The 22,821-nt window shown below is 34.2% G+C and overlaps 1 protein-coding gene across 1 annotated transcript; it reads left to right on the top strand.

Annotated features, from left to right (window-relative positions):
- The first annotated feature begins 295 nt into the window (after window positions 1–295).
- LOC108990357 (probable carbohydrate esterase At4g34215) lies at window positions 296–1,389 on the top strand. Its single transcript, XM_035685626.1, has 2 exons — window positions 296–892; window positions 1,192–1,389. Exons 1-2 carry the CDS (start codon window positions 296–298, stop codon window positions 1,387–1,389), a joined length of 795 nt encoding a protein of 264 aa, XP_035541519.1.
- Window positions 1,390–22,821: the final 21,432 nt, after the last annotated feature.

Raw genomic sequence — 22,821 nt, 5'->3', positions numbered from 1 at the left:
GCATGATATAACAATAATCAAATTTTTGAAGTACTGAAAACTGGTTTGTTTTCTCAGTTATAGGGATGAGGCTAAAAATGAAGTTTAGGTACTATCTTTTAGGTGGTCGAAAACTACGGACATTGTGTGCTTGTTTGTTTACTTGGTTAGAGAGTTGAGGGCTAAAAACAAATCATACACTCTGTATGCCACCTAAAATCGAATTTTAAGTCATATAAATATAAGATGCAGCTTGCTTCTCTTCCATCACCGCACAACTATCACTCCAGCAATATCTAAAAGACAAGAAAAAAGGATGTTTCTTTCCATCATCTTCTTCGTACTTATTACTCATGTTGGGTCTGTTATGCCCGGACAGCTCAAACCCAAAAACATATTCCTCTTAGCAGGACAAAGCAACATGGCTGGACGTGGAGGCGTTTACAATGACACCAAAACCAACTTGCTCAAGTGGGATGGAAAGGTTCCTCCACAATGCACTCCCACTCCCAACATCCTCGCACTATCTCTAAACAAGACTTGGGAGATAGCTCGTGAACCTCTTCATAAGGAAATTGATAATTTGAAGACCTGCGGGGTGGGACCAGGCATGCCCTTTTCCAACGAAATATTGGCAAAATGTCCAAACTTTGGAGTGATTGGTCTAGTCCCTTGCGCAATAGGAGGAACAAAGATAGAAAGGTGGCAAAAGGGTACTAATCTATACAATCAATTGTTGGATAGAGCAAGAGCTGCGAGGCAAAGTTCTGGTGGTAATATTCGTGCACTGCTTTGGTATCAGGGAGAGAGTGATTGTGATGAGCGGGACTCTAGGCTCTATAAGGAAAGGTTGGAGAAGTTTTTCAGTAATGTTCGACAAGATCTTGACTCTCCTGAACTTCCCATTCTTATGGTACTTTCTTTGTTTTATTTATTGCTTAGTTCAATCAGTTTCTTTTATGCACGGTTTTTTTCACAAGTATTTTTACAAACTGACATGTTTTTATATGATACGTTAAATCTAATCAATAATAAAGTGACTTTACCAAAATTTAACGTGCCACATCAAGCCATGTTAGTTTGTGAATTTAATTTTGTGGGATCTCATTGTTACTAAAACATTTCTCTTTTCCCAAACTGCTTACAGTTCCATTATGCATCTTTGCAAATTAATCATTATAAAAATTCTAAAAATATATGTATTTTTTGCAGATTGTAGTTTCTACTGGAGAAGGAATGTTCCTAAGATCTGTAAGAGATGCTCAGCTGAATATAAACCTGAAGAATGTCGTGCGCGTTGATTCCATGGGATCAACCTATTTACCAGGTCACTTGCATTTGGATACAAAGTCTGCTGTTCGCATTGGCCAGAAGCTAGCTGATAATTTTTTATACAACTTTTACCACTAGAAGTAATTAATCCAGTAAATAAATCTAATCGATCGTCGAAACTCATTGATATAAATAAATAACATATGTTTGTATGGGAGTAATGTACTTTGATTTAGTCTTAGGTTATGCAAGTTTTGTGTATTCCATTTAAAAAATAAATAAGGTCCACCACCATTTAAAAGTGGAATGCGCGAGGCTTGTATGTCCTAGGACTATATGATTTAGCCTTATTCGTTTGTATTATCTTAAATAATGTAAGGTCGAACAAAGGAAATGGGAGAGAATTATTACTGACCAATGTCCTATTTCCATTGCTCTTTCTTTCTATGCTTGTGATGTCCTTTGTTAATGTTTTCAATTGGTTTGATTATGATGTAGTCCTCAATTAATATGATGCCAGGACCTTTGGTAGCAGCAATTTTGTACTGTTATGAGAAAATATTGTCCCTATGTTTCACGAAATCTCTCAACATGCTTCTCTATTATCTTCTATATAGGAAGAGAAATGAGAAGTACACCAAGAAAGTGTACCTATCATTTGTACCGAACTGTGTTTTTTTTTTCTTGTATTTTTTAAATACAAAAAAAAATGCTATAAAAAATATAATATATATATATATATATAATACACTAGTCGATATCCACTTCAATATTGACTATCGGAGTAGCACTCCCCATATGCGAAATCTTTTGGTTGCACATCAACTTTCGTGTTACAAATATTTATTATTGATTGTATCATTCTTAATTATACAAGCTAATGAAGCATGTTTTAAATGAATTCATAAGTCAACCACTTAATTAACTGACTCAAAATATTAAGTATTGGCCGATCTGTTTGGAAATTACAAAATTCAGGATGAAAACATTTATCTTGGTGTGCCTATATTAAGATTATGCTTGATATCGGAGTCAAAGTTTTTTTACCTCAAAAGTTGGAGTCCGACTCCGACTTTACCCTCCGACTCTACCTCTAATTTTGCACATATATTATAAAAATATATTTACTTTCTATACATTCATCATATATATTTTCTATAGCTTTAACTTATATAGTTAGTTAATTCAATAATAGTTTGAGCTAATTATTATATAATAATATACTTTTTTTTTTTGTTTTTATAAAGTTGGGAGAATATAATTTCTTGATATTATTTTTGTTTTGAAATTTGAAAAAGTTGAATTGTTTATTATATTTTGTGTGGGGGTTTGAGAAAGTTATAATGATTATATGAGATGAGATAAGATATGTAACCAAACGAGACCTAAATTGACTAATAATAGTTTAGTATATGATATATGTGAACATCATACTATTCGTCTATTACTACCAAGTACCATGTAACACTCATGTATAACAACATGTAATGCTAATGTATAAAGACTATAATAACATGTAATGTTAATGTATAATAATATTTAATACTAATGTGTCAACACTAATCTATAAACTTATAATGACACATAATACTTATGTATAATAACACTAGTATAATAAATTCTATTTAAATTTTAAACACTACATTACAAGTGGATTTACGTAGTAATTGTTATTAATCAATACTAACAATTAAATTGAGTGTTTAAAAATATTAGAAAAACCATAAATAGAATGGTAACATATAATTAGACAATTAATAGACACTATAGTACGATAAAATGTTAAAAGTGTAATTGTATAATATGATAACATATAATTAAACACTAGTGAATTAATATCTAATAATAATCCATGCTAAGTACTAAAAATTATAAAAACAATAAATAAAAAAACTTAGGGTTAAAAGCCTAAAATAAAGATTAAGATTAAAATTACATTTAGGGTTTTAAAAAGTAGGGTTTAGGAAAAACAAACGTCCAAAACAGAGGAAAAATGCGAGACCTAGCCCAAAATGGAAGACCCAGCCTAAGATTTAGGCAAAACGGTGCCAATTTTCCCCAAAATTAGTTTTACATTAAAAATCCTACATTGGATGAGCTAGACGGTAAAAAGTGGGACTTTAAGCTACAGTGCATGGAAGGGATCAACCATATTTGGCGTCATACTATTTTGAAGGCAAATGGATATTTTATTCAAGAGGAGATTTGGATAATGAGGATGCAAATACATTTGAATAGTAGTTTGAGTCATGGTTATAGTGTATGAATGACCAACTGCCAAATACAATCATCACAGACCAAGATAAGGCCATAAAAATTGTAATTTCGATGGTGTTTTCAATGTCTAGGCATCGCTTCTGCCTGTGACATATAATGAAAAACCTTCCTGAGAAGTTTGGATCACATTATCGATATGAGGAAATCAAAAGTACTCTACATAGATGTGTTTATGACTCTTTCAGTGAGCATGAATTCGAGGAATGTTGGCATGATATGCTCGATGCGTATGACCTACATGTGAATGCATGGATGGTATCACTATATACTGATTGGCGTTTTTGGGTGCCGACCCACGTTGGAGACACATTTTGGGTGGGAATGTCAACTACACAGCAAAGTGAAGGCATGAATGCATTTTTTGATTATTACGTTAACTTTAGAACAACTCTGAAACAATTTGTTGACCAATACGATTTAGCTCTTAGGAGGAAGGAAGAGAATGAAGCAATTGCGAACTTTAATTCAATTAATACGGAAATTCCTTGCATCAGTCCCTATCCTCTAGAGAAACAATTTCAAAAAGCATATACAATTACTAAATTCAAAGAAGTACAAGAGAAATTGCGATGATTTCTATATTTGACTACCTCATTATTGGGATGTGAGGGTGGTAAAACTACGTTCGTAGTTGCTGATGAGGTTCAAGTTGGTGATGATTTGTTAAAATGTGCAACCTTCACTCTCAAAGTTGATCAAGATCCCTTTGATGTTAAACGCAATTGTAAGTTGTTTGAGTTTAGGGGAAATTTATGCAGGCACGCTCTTCGTATCTTGGCTCAGCTAGGCAAGCATACAATACCACCAAAATACATTTTAGATCGGTGGAGGAAGGATGTAAAGCAAAAATACACCTTTATCAAAAGTAGTTATGACACTAATAGCATCGATGATGCTCGAATGTACGATAGGATCCATAATTGCTTCTATGCACTGTGTTCCAATTCTTCAAAGGCCAAGAGCAATTGTGTGAAATTGATTAGCCAAATAGAATAGTTGAAGGTACAGTACCTTGGTATCACTGATCCAGCTACTTGCATGGGGGACACAACAGTTTTGATCCAGCTACTTCCATGGGGGGCACGACAAGTAGAGTTCTTAATCCATTGATAGTTTAGAGTAAGGGTAGACCACCGTCTAAGAGAAAAGTGCACCCCGTTGAGAAGAGTCTTAAGAAATCTAGTACGAGAAGGTGATTACACCACGACTCAGCAGAGGTTCCTTTTCATTAATGTTGTATATAAAGTATTATATTTCCTATAATCATAAATTATTATCTTCATTCCAATGAACAACGGAGTAGTCACGCTCCAGATAAATTCATTGTTAGCGACACACAGCATGAGGCTCCTCAAAACCAAGATCAACAAAGTCAAGTTTGGACACATGGCCAGATTTTCTTGCTACTCCTTCAACTGCTACAAATTATTCTGGCATTAGACAAATTGCTCCTGCCTCATAGGTAATTCAAAGAATATTATCATGCAGAAATTATTAACACAGTTCATTTAACAATTTTATGTCACTCACAGTATACTCCTCATCAAATATACACTACGGATTTTTTTGGTATTGGACAGACTACTCCTCCTTCACAGGTAATTCACACTACGAATTATATTATTTAGGTATTATTTTTTTAAAAGTGTGTTGCCACTTTTAACATTTTTTTATGCCCCCCTTAGGACATAGCTGATCAAGTATACACTAAGGAGGCTCTGAATATCAGACCGAGTGCTCCTATAATGCAGGTAATCTATTCCGTGAAATACATTTCGTTAGTTTTTGAGGATTTCCCCGTTGATACTAGTGACTTTTTGTTCATTTAAGCGCAATGGAGAGGATTGCATGTCTCGAACCAGGATAATGATCCGAGAAATTAATCATACATGATGCAGATGTGGAGATTGGAAGACGCCATGCTTCTGGAAGATAGCTGGTTGCTTTTCTATATTTTATATTTCAATGGTATATTTTTTATGTATTGGGAGGGACCAATGGTTCCTTTTTATCAATTTTATAATGAAATACCATTTTTTGGAGGAAAGTTTAGAACGTCCAAAATTTGTGCAATAACACAGTCTATTCCCAATTGACTTCTAGCTTGCAGGCACTTACAGACACTACAACAAATTTGAGATTTTGGGACGAAATTTTTTTCGTCCCTAAAAGTCATTTTTTGAGACGAAATTTAAATTTCGTCCCAAAAAATCGATGAATTTAGAAAACCGTTCGAACGTCAAAATAACCGATCGAACAGTTTTTTCTGCGACGAATTAAATCGTCCCAAAAAATTTTTACCGTTCGAACGTGAAAAAATACGTTCGAACAGTAAAATTTGGCGGATAATTACTTTATTATGGCGGGAAAAGTTCAAAAACGTTCGAACGATAATTTGTTGTGTTCGAACGGAACATATTTGGTGGCAAATCCTGGCAGGAAGCTTTCTAAACCGTTCGAACGGAATATATTTAGTTAGAACATATTCAAGCACCACATTTATACATTCGAAGGTATAATTTTAATCTCGGTACGAAACTCAAAATATAAAAAATATCTATCATATATACAAATTCATTAATTAATTTTATGTAATTAATTTTAAAATATTTTAATGATTTCTTTTACGTTAAATAAGATATTTAGTAAATAAATATTATCAATCACATACATATTAATCAACCAAATAAAGCAAATATTATCAATCAAAATGTCATATATATTGTTCATAATTACAACAAAAGAAAATATAAATAAAAGATAAAAACTATGATGCGAGGTCTCTACACACATCCTCGACTGCAGCTAATTGTGTCTCTACTTGTGTCAGTCGAGTACTAACTGTGACCTGAGTTGCATTATTGGCATTAATCGCTGTACGTAACTCATCAACCTCTGTACGTAACCCAGAGACGGTAGCCATAATCTCTGTACGCAACTCAGACATGGCAGTATGCACTGCATCAATCACTGCTGATGTGTGTACACCGATCTCAGCACGCAATATGTCAGCCAGCTCCTCGCGAATATATGTGCGTGATGTCTCAGGCTGTGTAGATGTCTCACCAGCCGATACTCCAGTATCTCCTGGCTGCCCATCTCTCTGAATCTCAGCCCTGTCAGGAACAGCTCCACGAAAACGAAATCTAGAGTGTCCCGTGCTCCGTGATAGGGTGGTGCTGTTGATCGGTGCCATCGGAAATCGGGAACGCTCGGCAGGTTCGGACACAACCCCGGCATGTAGCAAAAATCGAGTGATGAGGATCCCAAACGGCAGTATATCTGTCGTAATAAACCGTGCCTCTGATCGGATCCTCTCAAATATATAACCAACGAGGTCGATCGGGATGCCACGAGCGACCCGTATCATAAATCTCGCTCGATCCATGCCGACCTCGGTCTTGTGCTGCCGTGGGTCAATATTGTTGGCAATGATCAAATTCATAATCTTGAAGAAAGAAGATAAATCTGCCTGCCTAATACTCTTGGAGCCATCATACACTGGAGCATCTGGACCAACAATCAAGTCCCTGACCTCGTGATCAGCAAGTGTATCTATCTCATCTGTGTAATCTAGTCCCTCGTCCTGAGACTGAGCTGCATCACCTGAGGGACCAGACTCTCTACTGGTAGGTTTGGATAGGCATCAAGAAGCCTAGGAATACCCAAATATGCAGCGAGTCCATCCGCTGAAAATATAACAGGAGCTCCTCGGACAGAGATCCTATATGCCCCTCCATCGTCTGGGCTAGCAGCACCGAGCTCTTTATAGAACTCAGTAACGATCTCAATGAAGGAAAGGAGCTCCATTCCTTCTTCTCGCTGATCTAAGATCGGTGCCCAACCACGATCATTAAATACTGATGGGAGGGAATGACCCTCCCATATAAGAGCGACAAAATCAGACAGTTTTACCTGTCGCTCAAGTAAAACGGTCCGCTCTCGAACTGTTTGGATGGAAGATTCTCCTGATCTACCACGTTTACGGCCCCGAGAAGACATTATTATGATCCTGCAATTAAAACAATAAAATATACATTCAAGATTAGTGATAAAATCTAATTACGACTAAAAGATTTACAAAATTATATACTAATAGCAATTTAATAAATTAATTGATAGAACATATAATCAATTAAACGATGAAAACAATTTAATAAGCTAATAAAATGTTAATGGATTTAACTTAATAATTACCGTTCGAACGTATAAATATATGTTCGAACGGAAAATTAATAACGTTCGAACGTGTCTATAAAGTTCGAACGTACAGGTTTACCGTTCGAACGTACTGGTTAATACCGTTCGAACGTAAAACAGATCTAACTCGGCCATGGCTGAGTCAACTCAGCAGCCATGAAAATACTCAAAAATGTTTCGATTCCGTGGTTTCTTCGACTCAAAAACAAAGTATTCTTCATTCCTAAACATCCTACGATAGATTTATGATGTTCTACGGTAATTATTAATGAGAAAATATAATTTTAAGGAAAAAAACCAAATAAAACCATAAAATTATAAAATAAACGGTAAAATGAGTTTGAAAGTACATACCTTTAGTTGGGAGGACAAATGTTGTACGTATGTGTTGATCACGACGGCAGACGGCGGTGAAGAGCGTGCGTTCAAACGTTTTCTCACTTTTTCAAACGGTGGAGACGGCGGCGTGAGAGGAAGGAAGCCCGCGATAAACTTATACCTGCAGAACCGTTCGAACGTTAATATTAAACGTTCGAACGTTAATGTAAAACCGTTCGCCCGTTACTGTTTCACGTTCGAACGGAAGTTTTACAATATTATTAAAAAATATATTAAATGTATACTATATTTATATTCATATAAATTATTATAATATATATACTATTATAGTAGATTATATATATTGTAATCTACTATGTAATATTATAATATATATTATAATAGTAGAATACTTTAATTGAAAGCATAATATCTTATAAAATATTTTCTTATAGTATAATAGTAATATATCATAATACTTTACTATCAAAGTGTTATATATGAGATATAACTCATACCATATAGTACTATATAATAGCATGTAGTACTATATGGTATGAGTTTATACTTAACTAATATATGTCATATTACATATTCCATTATACTTTACCTACTAAAGTTATATATGATATTATACAACATATATACATAGAGTATAGACAACGACTAATATACTATCATCTTATTAATTTCTACATACTTTATTATGTGACCTTAGTATATTTGGGGCTATATATATGTGAGTATATATTACTAATACATATGATCTTAATAATATATATGATAGTATAGGTCACTATATATATGATAATATATATTACTATATATACTATATAATTAGTATAGATTACCATATATATGATAGTATATATTACATTATATATGATAGTATATATAACTAATACATATGATGTTATAGTACTTTTCATTTAATGATGAAAAAAGTTATATTTAATCATAAAGGATATGTGTTCGAACGGTACTCATAAACAGTTCGAACACATATGTTAATGTTTGAACGTAAAATAAGACATTCGAACGGACAAGGGAAATGGCGGGAAAACATCCCGCCAATTAAAGACAGCTGGATTACCGTTCGAACGTAATTTTTTATAGTTCGAACGGATTATTGCAGTGGTGGGAAAATATCCCGCCAATTAAAATATAGTATCATCTAATATGTCTACATATATTAATGTTGTTCTTTTATTCAACATTATAATGAAAAATAAATAAATAAAACTTTGTAATACCGTTTGAACAGTTAGAAATTAACGTTCGAACGATAAATTTTCGAGCGGGAATAATTCAATAACGTTCGAACATACTTTTTATACGTTCGAACGTGAAAATTAGGAGGGAATTGTCTCCCGCTTAATATTTTCACATTCGAACGGTTAGTAAATAACCGTTCGAACATGAAATGTTCTTCAAAAACACGACAGAACCTCACAATTTCCTTTCTCTCCGCGCTGTCGCTCCGTGCTCTGAAGATTACCCTTCGCATATTAGAGGTATTCTTTCTCAAACTAGCCCTTAAGCTCAAAAAAATTGTTCATCTCACTCCATTATTCTCGGATTAATATGTGTAGGATAGTTTGTGATTATTTTCAGATTATTCTCGGATTATTTCATTTTCATCTTCAATTTGTCAGGTATTTCTTTTAAAATAGAAATGTATGATTTGAACTTAATATTTTGCAATGTTAGAAAGTTGTATGCTTTGAAATTGGTGTTTGTGTTTGTTAGAGTTTGTAATTAATGGAGTTTTCGGCGTTGTTGAAGACGACTGGAATCTGGAACGAATACGTTCGAACGTATTAGGATTACCGTTCGAACGTATTAATTTTGTTCGAACATAGGGCATCATCGTTCGAACGGGTAATGACATTTCATATACATAATACAAATAGTTTGGGATAGTTGTGTAAATTATATGTACTACTACCATTTAATATTGTTAATTCTAGATAAATAAAATTATTATTCAAATTAAAACACTACTAAAATTTTAAAATAAAATATAAATTTTGGTAGATTTAATAATACTTAAATAGTTAAGATTTAATAATACTTAAATACTTCAAGATAAATTAATAAAATTAATATTCAAATTAAAATACTACTAAATCTTTAAATTAAAATAGAAATAGTTAAGATTTAATAATACTTAAATACTTCAAGATAAATTAATAAAATTAATATTCAAATTAAAATACTACTAAATCTTTAAATTAAAATAGAAATAGTTAAGATTTAATAATACTTAAATACTTCAAGATAAATTAATAACTTTTAATATTCAAATTAAGATACTACTAAATCTTTAAATTAAAATACTTAATTATAAACATGTAAAACTAATATTTAAATTAAAATCTGGAATAAATATTGAAATAATACCTACTAATTATGTTTTTGTTGTATTGTTGTGTAAATAATATGTTGTTATTGTTTGACATATATTACCATATTTTGTATTTTTTGTTCATCAAAATAAACCTTAGACCCGTTCGAGAGTTATCAATTCGGATGAATGCTTGATTGATAACTCTTGAATTGTCCAGAGTGGACAGTTTGGGATTGTAAGATCATTCTCGCAAACTATAGAACTATATCTGTTGTCGTCCAACATTATGAGGTTGACATTTCATCCATTGTTCTCTGGATATGCAGTTTCGTTGATGGTGCAACGATGTGTTAATCGTCAGTGCACACAACGAAACGAGCATATTTGGAGAACTATGGGGAGATGCTGCCGAAATTTTGTTGGACGTGACAGATAATAGATCATAGGTTGGCGACTATGATCTTACAATCCCGAACGGGATAGGACCAACTACCCGGTGAAAGGTGGCATACTCATTAATTGGTACATGATATATGGATGTTTGCTGATGCATTACAATATTGTTTGTAATGAATATAGTCGGCATGGATAAGAGTTGGATGAGAGTTACCGATCGATTGGGTCAGAATTACAATGTATATGCTGAAGGTGTTAAGAAATTCTTGGAGTTTGCATTGGGTACATGTGATAGTGATGGGCGTATCAGATGCCCATGCAGAGAATGCAGGAATTTGCGTTCTCATAAGATAGACTTGGTGAGAGAACATCTGTTTGTCAAAGGTATTGATAAGGGTTATACTGATTGGGTCTTACACGGCGAACCATATCCAACTTCATTTGAGGCTCCACATGAAGAAGAAGAGATCGATGAAGATGTACAACCAGAGATTGTTGGAGATGATTACGATGAGGATATGGAGGAAATGTTAGGTGACATCGGTGCGGGAATGTTTGTGGATGAAGGTGACACGGACACATTAAGCTCAAATGATGGGGGCCATAACACTTTTGCACGCTTGTGGAATGATTCACAGCGTGAGCTATATCCAGGATGCAGAAGACATAGTAAGTTGTCGTTTACCGTAAGATTGCTTCACATAAAATCAATGTGTCGATTATCTATTAAGGCAGTCAATATGTTACTTGAGCTGTTTAAAGAGGCACTGCCGACAGACAATACTTTACCTCGTAACTTCTATGAAGCAAAAAAGTTGAAACGAGGACTCGGATTTGATTACAACGTAATACATGCATGTACGAATGACTGCATATTATTTTGGCGAGAGAATGAGCAGTTGAACGAGTGTCCTATATGCCACGAGTCAAGATGGACATCGGACAAGGCAAATGTTCCGCAAAAGGTCGTCCGCCACTTTCCATTGATACCTAGATTACAACGATTATTTATGTCACGCGCAACGGCTGTAGATATGACATGGCACTCATCAGATAGAGTAAGGAACGAGAATATTTTGTCACATCCTGCTGACTCCCAGGTGTGGAAGGAATTTGATCAGGAACACCCATGGTTTGCTGAAGAACCGCGTAACGTAAGACTTGGGTTGGCAACAGATGGATTTAATCCTTTTGGGAACATGAGTACTAGTCATAGTACTTGGCCAGTTGTACTTATGCCGTATAATTTACCACCTTGGAAGTGTATGAAAGATCCATATTTCATGATGAGTTTGCTCATCCCAGGTCCGAGGTCACCGGGAAATGATATAGACATACACTTACAGCCATTGATTGCAGAATTGAAAGATTTGTGGGAGAATGGGGTTGTCACATTTGATTCGTTAACAGGCAAGTCGTTCAAGATGCATGCTGCGGTGTTGTGGACAATAAATGATTTTCCAGCTTATGGGAATTTGTCAGGTTGGAGTACTAAGGGGAAAATGGCATGTCCAACTTGTAACAAATATACCAAATCTGAATGGCTTACGTACGGGAGGAAATTATGTTTCATGGGTCATCGTCGATTTTTACCTGGTGACCATAGATGGCGTGGAAATTCTGGAATGTTTGATGGAACTGTTGAATGGGGCCAACCTCCACCATATTTGTCTGGCGAAGATGTACTTGCACAATTTATAGATGTTGGTTGTAATGAATTTGGTAAAAAACAACGAAAGAGAAAACGAGCTACGAATGAGTTGAATTGGACAAAGAAGAGTATATTTTTCGAACTCCCGTACTGGTCGAAGTTAAAATTGCGACATAGCCTTGATGTTATGCATATTGAAAAAAATATTTGCGAATCCGTATTGGGAACATTGATGTCAATTGAAGGAAAAACAAAGGATACAATAAACTCAAGGAAGGATTTGAAGCGGTTGGGAATAAGACGGGAAATGCAGTTGCAAGAAAATGGTTCGTCTGTCTACATGCCGATTGGGTGGTATACATTGTCAAGGAATGAAAGGGTTACATTTTGTGAGTGGCTAATGAAGATCAAATTACCGGACGGTTATGCCTCGAATCTAACAAGGTGTGTGAGAACAAATGATTGGAAAATAACTGGATTAAAAAGTCATGATTGTCATGTTTTCTTACAGCGTATCTTGCCTATTGGTATCCGTGGGTACTTGACCAGAGATGTGCGTGTGGCTTTGACTGAGTTGGGTGCATTTTTTAAAGACTTATGTGCGAGGACGTTGAATGTAGAAGCTTTGGATCGAATGGAACGAGAAATTGTCATAATATTGTGTAAGCTAGAAAGTATTTACCCACCGTCATTCTTCGATGTCATGGTTCACCTAGCCGTTCATTTGCCACGTGAGGCTCGACTTGCAGGACCAGTTCAATATAGATGGATGTATCCCATTGAACGATTTCTTGGAAAGTTGAAACGTACAGTGGGTAACAAGGCCCGTCCAGAAGGATCAATTGCAGAAGCATATATTGACGATGAGTGGCATACCTTCTGTTCCAAATATTTCCACGGAGTTGACACTCGGTTTGATCGGCCAGAAAGAAACTTTGACGTTGACCGAGCAAGACAACGGACTATATATTCTGTGTTTTCCCAACAAGTTCGTCCAATTGGTGCAGTGCGTGGTTATGACTTGTGTGGAAGAGAGTTCGAGAAAGCTCAGTGGTACGTGCTGAACAATTGCCCTGAGATAGAGAACTACTTGAAGTAAGTTATAACTTTTTCTTAATTTAAATTGCCTCATTACGTCAGGGAAAAAATACAAAATATAATATATTTGTGGTAATCATCAATTTCAGTGATCATATTAACGTGCTCAAGGAACTAGGAGTAAATGATATAAACCAGAAACATGAAGAGGAGTTCCCGAGATGGTTTGAAGAACGGGTAATGAAATTACATATGCGTTACTCAATAACAAATGAAAAAATATTAATTTCAACTTTGATATAGTATATGCTTTACTCAATATGTAGGTTGTACAATTGCATGCGAATAATCCAAATGATATATCTGATGAACTGTATGCATTGGCGCGTGGCCCATCGAGACGCGCTGCTCGATATTCTGCATGTATTTCTCGGGGAAGTAGGTATCACACACTGGATCGAGATTGTTATAGGAAAACCCAAAATAGTGGTGTCCTAGTCGAAGGAAGTCATGATGGAGAAAATATTGATTTCTATGGGGTTATTGTCGATATAATTGGAATGAAATATTTGGGAGAGCTTGCGGTGTATCTGTTTAAGTGTGATTGGTGGGATTTAAGCAATCCTCGTACTGGAGTCCGTGATGATGAATATTTTTTGAGTGTTAATACATCAAAAAAATGGTATGAAGATGATCCTTTTATTTTGGCTTCTCAAGCATCTCAAATATTCTACTTAGATGACCCGAAGTTAGGAAATCAATGGCGAGTAGTTCAAAAATATTCTCCAAGAAATATATATGATGTTATCCCTCAGGTGGAAGGACAAGATGAAGAAGAAGATGACTCTTTTACTCAAGAAGCATACCAAGAGAGTCAACCCGCGATAAATTTGTTTGTGGATTTGAGCCAGTATGAGATGATTCCATTAAATAGAGAAGATATTGAGGCTGAAATTGTTGATGCGACAGTTGAGGAAAATGTTGAATCATCTGAAGTATCTACAGATGATGAGAGCGAATTGTCAAATGAAACTGATACAGATTCTGATTGACCAATTAAGTGTTAACATTCCACTTGATGACAAATATTTTACTTATTGAATGTATCAGTAGTTTAAAATTATGCCGCCAAAGAGGAAGGAAGTTCGCAACCCATCTCCACCTGTTCCTAGCTCTCCTTCAGACTCACCATTAGAGATTGATTCTACAGAACAAGGTAAAAATTTAATACTCATAAAAGTTATTAATTAAGGTCCTGTAATAGAAATATAAATGCAATTGATTACAATGTTATATTTTATAGAATCTACAGTACAATCTCGTCAAGGTCGAGGCACCACTAGAGGGGTGACGTTGGAAAAATATCGGAAGGTGGGTAAGATCAAGGTTAACATTCCTGACGAACATACTGGGGGCGAAGGACAACCAGCAGCTTGGCTTGCATCACATGTGGGTGCTCTTACACGAACTTACGCACCTTTGGCAACGACTTCATGGAAGAAAGTCCCCCAAGATGTTAAAGAGCTTATCAAGAAGCGTTGTTTGGTAATATTTAAAATATTGATTTAGTAGAATAAATTCCTATACTTTACTTAAATTTAGAATATTATAAATGATAATGTGTTTGTGACTATTTTTTTAAGGATGATTTCGAATTAAATTTTGGTCGGAGAGAGGAGCGTAAGACTGTGGAAGAGCTTATGGGTAATGCATTCCGCAAATATAAGGCGAGGTGTCATGAGCATTATAATAAGTTTGAGAAGAAGGAAGATGCACGCCAACATCCTTTCCAGGATGTCCGACCTTCTGAGTGGGAAAAACTTTGTGACATGTTTGAGGATCCATCATATCAGGTATAATGAAATTTAATTATTTTACTTGTCATATCTGTCATTTCGCTTCATAATATTTTCAATTTCTTTGCAGGAGCGAAGTTCTATAAACAAAACAAATAGATCAAAATTGAAGATTAATCATCATGCAGGCTCAAGATCTTTCCATCGTCTTTCTCAGAAATTGGTATTGCTATTTTTTTTATTGGATATAGTTAATTATTTGGACTCATCATAATGACTTTATATCTTTAACACATTTATTGTAGCAAGATTCAGATACTAATTATGATCTGACAAAATTATATGCTGCATCGCACACTGATCGTAATGGAGAGTGGACTCATCCTGATGCCCGTGAAAATTATGTAAGTTTTATAACCTGTTTGAATTAAATATATTAGAATATTTATGACGATATTAATTCTTTATCTTATATATGGCTAGGATAAAATGGTTGCCCTACGTGCTGAATCTGCGTCAGATCAAAATTCCTCAACAAGTGATATTGAGATTTTTACACAAGTCCTGGGTCAACGTTCAGGATATTTGAGGGGTTTGGGTCGTTGTGTAAAGCCTGGTCCCTCTTCCTCTTCTTCTGGGAATGCATCTATGACTTCTATAGCGCTAGAGAATGCGAATTCCAGAATCGAAGAATTGACTGCAAGACAGCATGAGTTAGAGGCTCAATTGGCAAAACAAGCAGATATGGAGATGCGCCTCAAACAACATGAAGAACAACAAGAAGAGTTCAGAAGACAGATGCAACTCCAAATGCAGCAGCTTATGCAACAGTACAGGCCTCCAAACAACTGATGGATTTTGGGATTATCTATTTATGTACGAACAATACCTGTCTCACATGTTATTTATTTACTTTGCGCTTATTTTCACACTTTTGTGAGTGTTAAACAGTTTCTAATGTATTGTGGCAAATAGTATGAATGTCTATTTGGTTTTCTATTATTGATTTAAATTAAAGAGATATCGTTCGAACGAACGTAAAACGTTCGAACTCTATGTAACGACAATAGCGTTCGAACGTAGATAATACGTTCGAACGATCACACAACGTTCGAACGTAAATAATTTCAGTCCTGTTCGAACATATCCTATACCGTTCGAATTTATATAGCGCGTTCGACCTGACCATTTAACGTTCGAACACAAAGACAATTCATAACGTTCGAACGAATTCATGTGTGTTCGAACATATTTCGAACTCGTTCAAACAGGGTACTACTGTTCAAACTTAAAAATTTTCCCGTTCGAACTATTTTCTGGGACGAATTTAAATCGTGACGAAAAATTTTTTTCGTTCGAACGTGTTCGAACGGTTTCCTTCAATTTCGTCCCAAAAGAAATTTTTTGGGACGAAATGGTGATTTTCGTCCCAAAATACCTTTTGGCACAGTGATATTGGAACGACTTTGGGACGAATTTTTCTCGTCCCAAAAATTTTTACGGGATGAAATTGGGGTCTTTTGGGACGAAAATTTTCGTCCCAAAATACCCTTTCTGTTGTAGTGACTCCTGATTTCAGGAACAATATTGCCCCAAATAGACAATGAAGGGAATCACTCTCTAATGAAAATCTGTAAGTTCCTTAGGAATACATAATTGCAACTCTCTTAGAATAGCGAGCAACTATATCTCTAATGGATTTTCAATTAGTTGGAAAATTTTTACTTATATTACAATACGTAGGTATTGATGTGTTAGCTATTAATATACTGAAAATAATGAGATTTAAAATTTAGAATTTGAATTTGGATTTTGATTTTGATAAAATGAATTTTGTATGTAAAATTATAAGCAATAATATAAATATATTTGTAAGTAAATCATACAAACTGACATGGCATATGCGAAGTACTAATTTACAGCTTGCAAATGGAATTAGAAGTATGAAATATTAAAACATGGTTTAAAATGTGTAATCAATACAATTATCTCTCATGTCCATAAGATTTTAGTGGCTAAATTGTAGCTCAATTAGTATGTTCTTTGTCAACAATACAAAACAAAGGATAAAGTCAAGAAATTCGAATATTCACATATCACGTGTTTACAGTACTACGAGAATGTGAAAAATGATATATATATATATATATATATATAAGTGATGGAAAGACTGCCAAACTTTCAACTTCTGCAATTTATTAATTTGGCGGAGAAGTAAGGCCTCAAAATGATTTGAAGCTTAATCATTACTCAAAGAATATGCAGAAAGAGAAGTAGATCGCGGGGGCTGTCTGGAAATACATGCAGATAAGATCTTGAGAAAGTGCTAGCTTCTTGTGGACATGGAAAGTCATGAACATAAATGACTTTTGTGCTTCCGTAAGCTTGACAAATTCAACTTAATTTATTTTTAGGATATTGTTCTCTCTGGCCTATCGAATTTAAAATTATCCTCGTTAGTCGTGTGGACAACTTTCCTACGGCTTTAAACAGAAGAATATTGGCAGATGAGATATATACATATTTTTAGAATTCTATTGTCCTATCTGGCCTATCAAATTTGAAATATATAGGCCTCGTTGGTCGCGTGGAAAACTTATATATATATATATATATATATTGATTATTTACTACGTGCAGTACATACCATGCATCTAGGAAATAAACTTATATATAGCATAGATCGATCAGATTCGCCTGATCAACTACAAGTTGTCATGATAAGAATCTTGACTTAACTAAACAGCTTGCTGGACTCGAACCACCGGTCAAGATTGTCCTAATATCAGCTTTACACGTAATTAATTTTATTAATTATACATATTATTATTTTTTTATCATTTTAAAGAATGATTGATTTGACACATTTTAAATAATTTATATATAAATTGATACGATCCGATATTGAAGAAAATATAATTTATGAAAAATATCTTAGTACCAATTAATATATGAATATATAGTGTGAACTGATCCGGTTAATTACTAGATCTTCACCGCCTGCAGAAATCAATAGAAACTTTTAAGCTAGAATTGTGATCGTTTAATTTTTCGGTCATTGAGTGATTTAGATTCAGAAATCGGTCATTGAGTGATTTAGATTCAGAAATGAATTGAGATGGTTTGTAAATAGTAAAATAAAAATTAAATTATTTATTATATTTTGTGTGAAAATTTAAAAAAAATTGTTTTGAAATTTAAAAAAATTGAATTGTTTATTATATTTTGTGTAAAAATTTAAAAAAGTTATAATGATGAGATGAGATATGTTGAGATGATTTATAAATAGTAGAATAAAAGTTAAATTATTTATTATATTTTGTGTGGAAATTTAAAAAAGTTGTTTTGAAATTTAAAAAAATTGAATTCTTTATTATATTTTATGTGAAAATTTAAAAAAATTATAATGATGAGATGAGATGAGTTGAGATGGGTTACGAATACGAACGAGTTTTTATGCAAAACTAGAATGGCCGGGTTGGAAGAGTAGTAATTAGTGGATGATATATTACAATTGAAATTAGTGGATGATACATTACTACTTAATGTAACTACGGTTTTCCTCCGCCATAAGTGATGGCTATCAATAAACATTGGGTACCATCATCTTCCTAAAAAGAAAAAGAAAATTATACTAATAGTCTAATATTAATACTATATTACTTTTATATAGTCTAATATATTATATAGTTATAACTAATACTTATATATATACCAAGTTCCTAATACTAATTCTCTAATATAGATTATAGTTATAGTTATACTAATATAGTTATATTAAATCACTATGAGTCTATAACAAATTGTTTTAATAGGTTAAATCACTATAACAAAAAATATATATATATATATAACTATATATATATTACTATATGTATTGAATCACTTTTCGAAATGGCATCCTTTCCCCCCAAACCTTCAGATTTCGATCCTCCAAACCCCCCTCCCCCCGTAGGCTTTACTTTTAGTCTCAGTTTCCCACCCCCTCCCTCAAAAACCCTACATCCCCCCTCTCCAGGAACTGCACCCCACGTAGCAGGCTAACAACCTTCGTCGCATCCTCCAGTCCTTCCGTCGGCACCCCTCTTTTCCTCACTCTCCGCCTCTCTGTGACTCTGCCTCTCAGTCTCTGCCCTCTCAAGTCTCGTATCTGTCTCTTTGTCTCAAGTTCTCTCCACCTCTTTGCTCAAAGCCCTCTTATCTCTGTCTTGCTGTCTTCGATTCCTCATGGTAATTTTTCAGCATTATTTTTTTTTTCATTTCACTTATTTATGTTATTTGAAATTACTTTGAAACCTGATATGAATCATTAGGATTTTGTGATTGTGTTTGTGTTATTAGGATTTTTGAATCCAAAATTTAGGAATTTTGTGGTTGAGAGATTGTGTTTGTGTTATTAGGGTTTTTGAATCCGAAATTTAAGATTTTTGTGATTCTGTTTGTGTAATTGTAATTTGTAACCTGAAATTTAGGATTTTTGTGATTGTGTTTGTGTAATTTGTTCATACCATGTGGCATCTGCTGTTTATCAATATCTGTTAAAATTCTCAAAAAGTTTCATGACTAAAGCCTAAGAATCTATGCTTGGTTTTAAAAGATTAACTGGTTTAATGGCTTAATGGCCAAAACAAAATATGGTTCCTTTTGAAATAATTATTCATGGCAACAATTGATCTTGTCTATTCATTTTCGAAATTAGAAGCTGATTAATCTAATGATTTTTCACTGACTCCTCTAATTATGTAAGATTTTGAAACTGCTTGATTTATTTTCATACAATTGCAAGGTTTGTTGAATGGACTATTGGAGTTGGTGGCCTGGTGCATAGCTATTGATTCTAACTGCAAAGTTTTTTATTGAATGTTCTTGTAATTTGGACTTATAATTTAGATTTGTAATTTGGACTTTTAATTTGGGCTTGTAATTTGTTGGATTTTTTGACTTGTAATTTAGACTTTTGGTGTTTGGACTTGTGATTTTTTTTACTTTTGAACTTGTAATTTAGACTTTTGAAATTTGAACTTATAGTTTGTTTGACTTTTAGACTTCTAATTTAAACTTTTAGACTTATTTTATTCCATAGCAGATTTTACTTTTTATTGCAAATTTTGTAATAGTTATATTTATAGGCTTGTGTAGATTTTTTTCAATAAAGCAGATTTTTGAAAAACAGTTTTTAGTAAAGCAAATTTTAGTATATCAAATATTTGTTAGTAAACCAAAATTTTCTAGTAAAGCATATTTTTTTAATACTAATAGATTTTAGAATAAAAGTATAAAACAAATTTTTTGAAAGTAGTTTTTTTTTTTTATAAACATATTTTTAATAACAAACTTACATTTTAATAAAACCAAAAAACCGAATCGGAAACCAGTAGACCCGGAGATACCTATTTAGGAGGTTAACCAGTATGTAATCGGTTTTGAAAAATACAAAATCAGTACATACCGGTTCGATATTAAATTTTATTCAAAACCGGACCGGTTACACACCTAATGCCACATGTTAAGTGATTTAAAAAACAAAACAGAACTCACTCTATAGGAAGCTATCCCCGACCTTTATAGGAAGAAAAAAAAAAAAGCAAAACGTCCATTCCCTTCGGTGGAAGCCCTCGTCCCCGTCCAGAGCTGCGATCTTCCTTCTCCAAATCAATCTTGACCGAAACCATAGAGTCTTTCCATCCATTTGTTCTTTCCACCAACCATTTTCTTATTTCTATTTTCTTTACAATTACAAAGCTTGGTGTGGGACCAATTTGGTATAAGAGTATTTCCGTCTTGTGGAAGCCATGGTAGAAGCCATAAGGAAGATCCTTTAAAGATTTGCAAAAAAAAGTGATGAGGGGCCCTTTGTGGAAGCCATGGCAGAAACCAAAGGATCGAAGACAGCAAAAATGGGTATCAGAGTATTTTGATCAAACCCCATCGCAGCCCTCTTCTCTCAGCTCTATCTACAATGTTTAGAACCAAAACAATATTAAACCTAAGTCTCAAAACCGCTGATACATGTGTCTGACGGCTTTTTGATGGAATATTTCACTTTCGACATTAGAGGATATGGTCAAGGTTTTCCTTTACCATTTGATTAATCTTTCCCAAACATTAAAAGAAAACACAAATAGAAGTAAAGGATAAAACACATATCTAAGAGCTCTTTGGATAAGCAAACATCGATAGCTTGGACGGAAAAAATTATTCTTCGTTTTGCTCGATGTCAATTTGGGGATGTAAAATGGATCTGCAAACACTATAGACGGTGCTAGTTTGGATGATAATTGAGACAAATTGGCTTCTTCATTTTCGTTTACTTTGGATGGACTAGGAGAAGAAAAGACGAGAATCGATTTTTTTAATATAAATATATGGCTGCCAAGTGGCGAAGTCACATCAAGATGTACAAGGGAGCGATAACAAGCAGGCGGCCGAATAGCACGACCCTATATATATAGAAATAAATAAATATATATATATCAATAGTACTTCTCCCAAGTAATGGCAAATTAACAGAACCGGTCCCTTGCAAGCAATAGTAATAGAGCTTGGAATATATTGATGTTTGGAGCTGAATTATTGCTACGAAAATCCAACATCTTCCATTTTATTTCCCTTGAGTTGTGAGAGTCAAGCTTAATAAGGGAGCACTAACAAGTTGTTACTAACAAGCAGGCGGCTGAGTAGCAGGATCCTATTTTATTTCCTTTGAGTTATGAGAGACAGAGAGAGACGGAAGTGATGAAATTAGGGGCTACAGAGACTCGGGCGAAAAGGACCGATAACGGGAAAAAAAGGTATTGTATTATTTATATATATATATATATATGGGATTCTGCAAACTACATGCTTTGAACTAAAGAATTTCAGAACATGTAGATTGTTAATGCCTTAAATTTGTATAACAGGCAGGAAGGCAAAAAAGAATGATCTAGGGCCCACATTGATGATTCGGGCGTCAATACAGTATTTTTTGCTTTCATCCATGAAATAAATAACAAATAAGCGAATAAAAATAAATAAAGAGAGACACGGAGATTTATGTTGTTCAGCATAATGCCCACACCCACGGATTGTTTAGGGGCGACATCCATTATAATGTGTGATTTTCATTCCCTCATGGTCTAACATATCTTACAATACAATGGAAGAATTTAGGAAATATCTTTTGGAGTCATTATGTGTTGTGGAGTTTGGGCATAGGAAGCTTCTGTGTGGAGAGCCTTTTTAGAGTCCCCTAGATTTGTGGGGGATCTCCTCCTTATATAAAGGTCTATTTCCTTTAAGTGATAGAGTCCAACTTGCCTTGCAAAACTATTTCCTTTTAGAAGTCTGGGTTTCTTTTCTCTTAGTAGTCTAAGTCAACTTGTCTTTTCTCTTATTGGTTTTATCCCTGCGCTAAATTCTCGACTTTTTCTTTTTCTTTCTTTTTAGCGATGGGTTGGACCCAGTCAATTCTATCCCAAAAGTTGCCCATAATGATTAAGGCCGACTTCCTCAACAAGAAGGTCTTGAAAATCTTCAAGTCAAAATAAATAAACTTCGAAAAT

This window comes from Juglans regia, chromosome 14, assembly GCF_001411555.2.
Source record: "Juglans regia cultivar Chandler chromosome 14, Walnut 2.0, whole genome shotgun sequence".
NCBI lineage: Eukaryota > Viridiplantae > Streptophyta > Magnoliopsida > Fagales > Juglandaceae > Juglans > Juglans regia.
The sequence above is the reverse complement of the archived record's forward strand: the minus strand, read 5'-3'. Positions and strand labels throughout refer to the sequence as shown.

Coding starts and splice junctions, on each gene's coding strand:
- LOC108990357 (XM_035685626.1), top strand. CDS start 296: ATGTTTCTTTCCATCATCTTCTTCGTACTTATTACTCATGTTGGGTCT. Junction 893..1,191: donor CTGAACTTCCCATTCTTATG/GTACTTTCTTTG, acceptor TATTTTTTGCAG/ATTGTAGTTTCTACTGGAGA.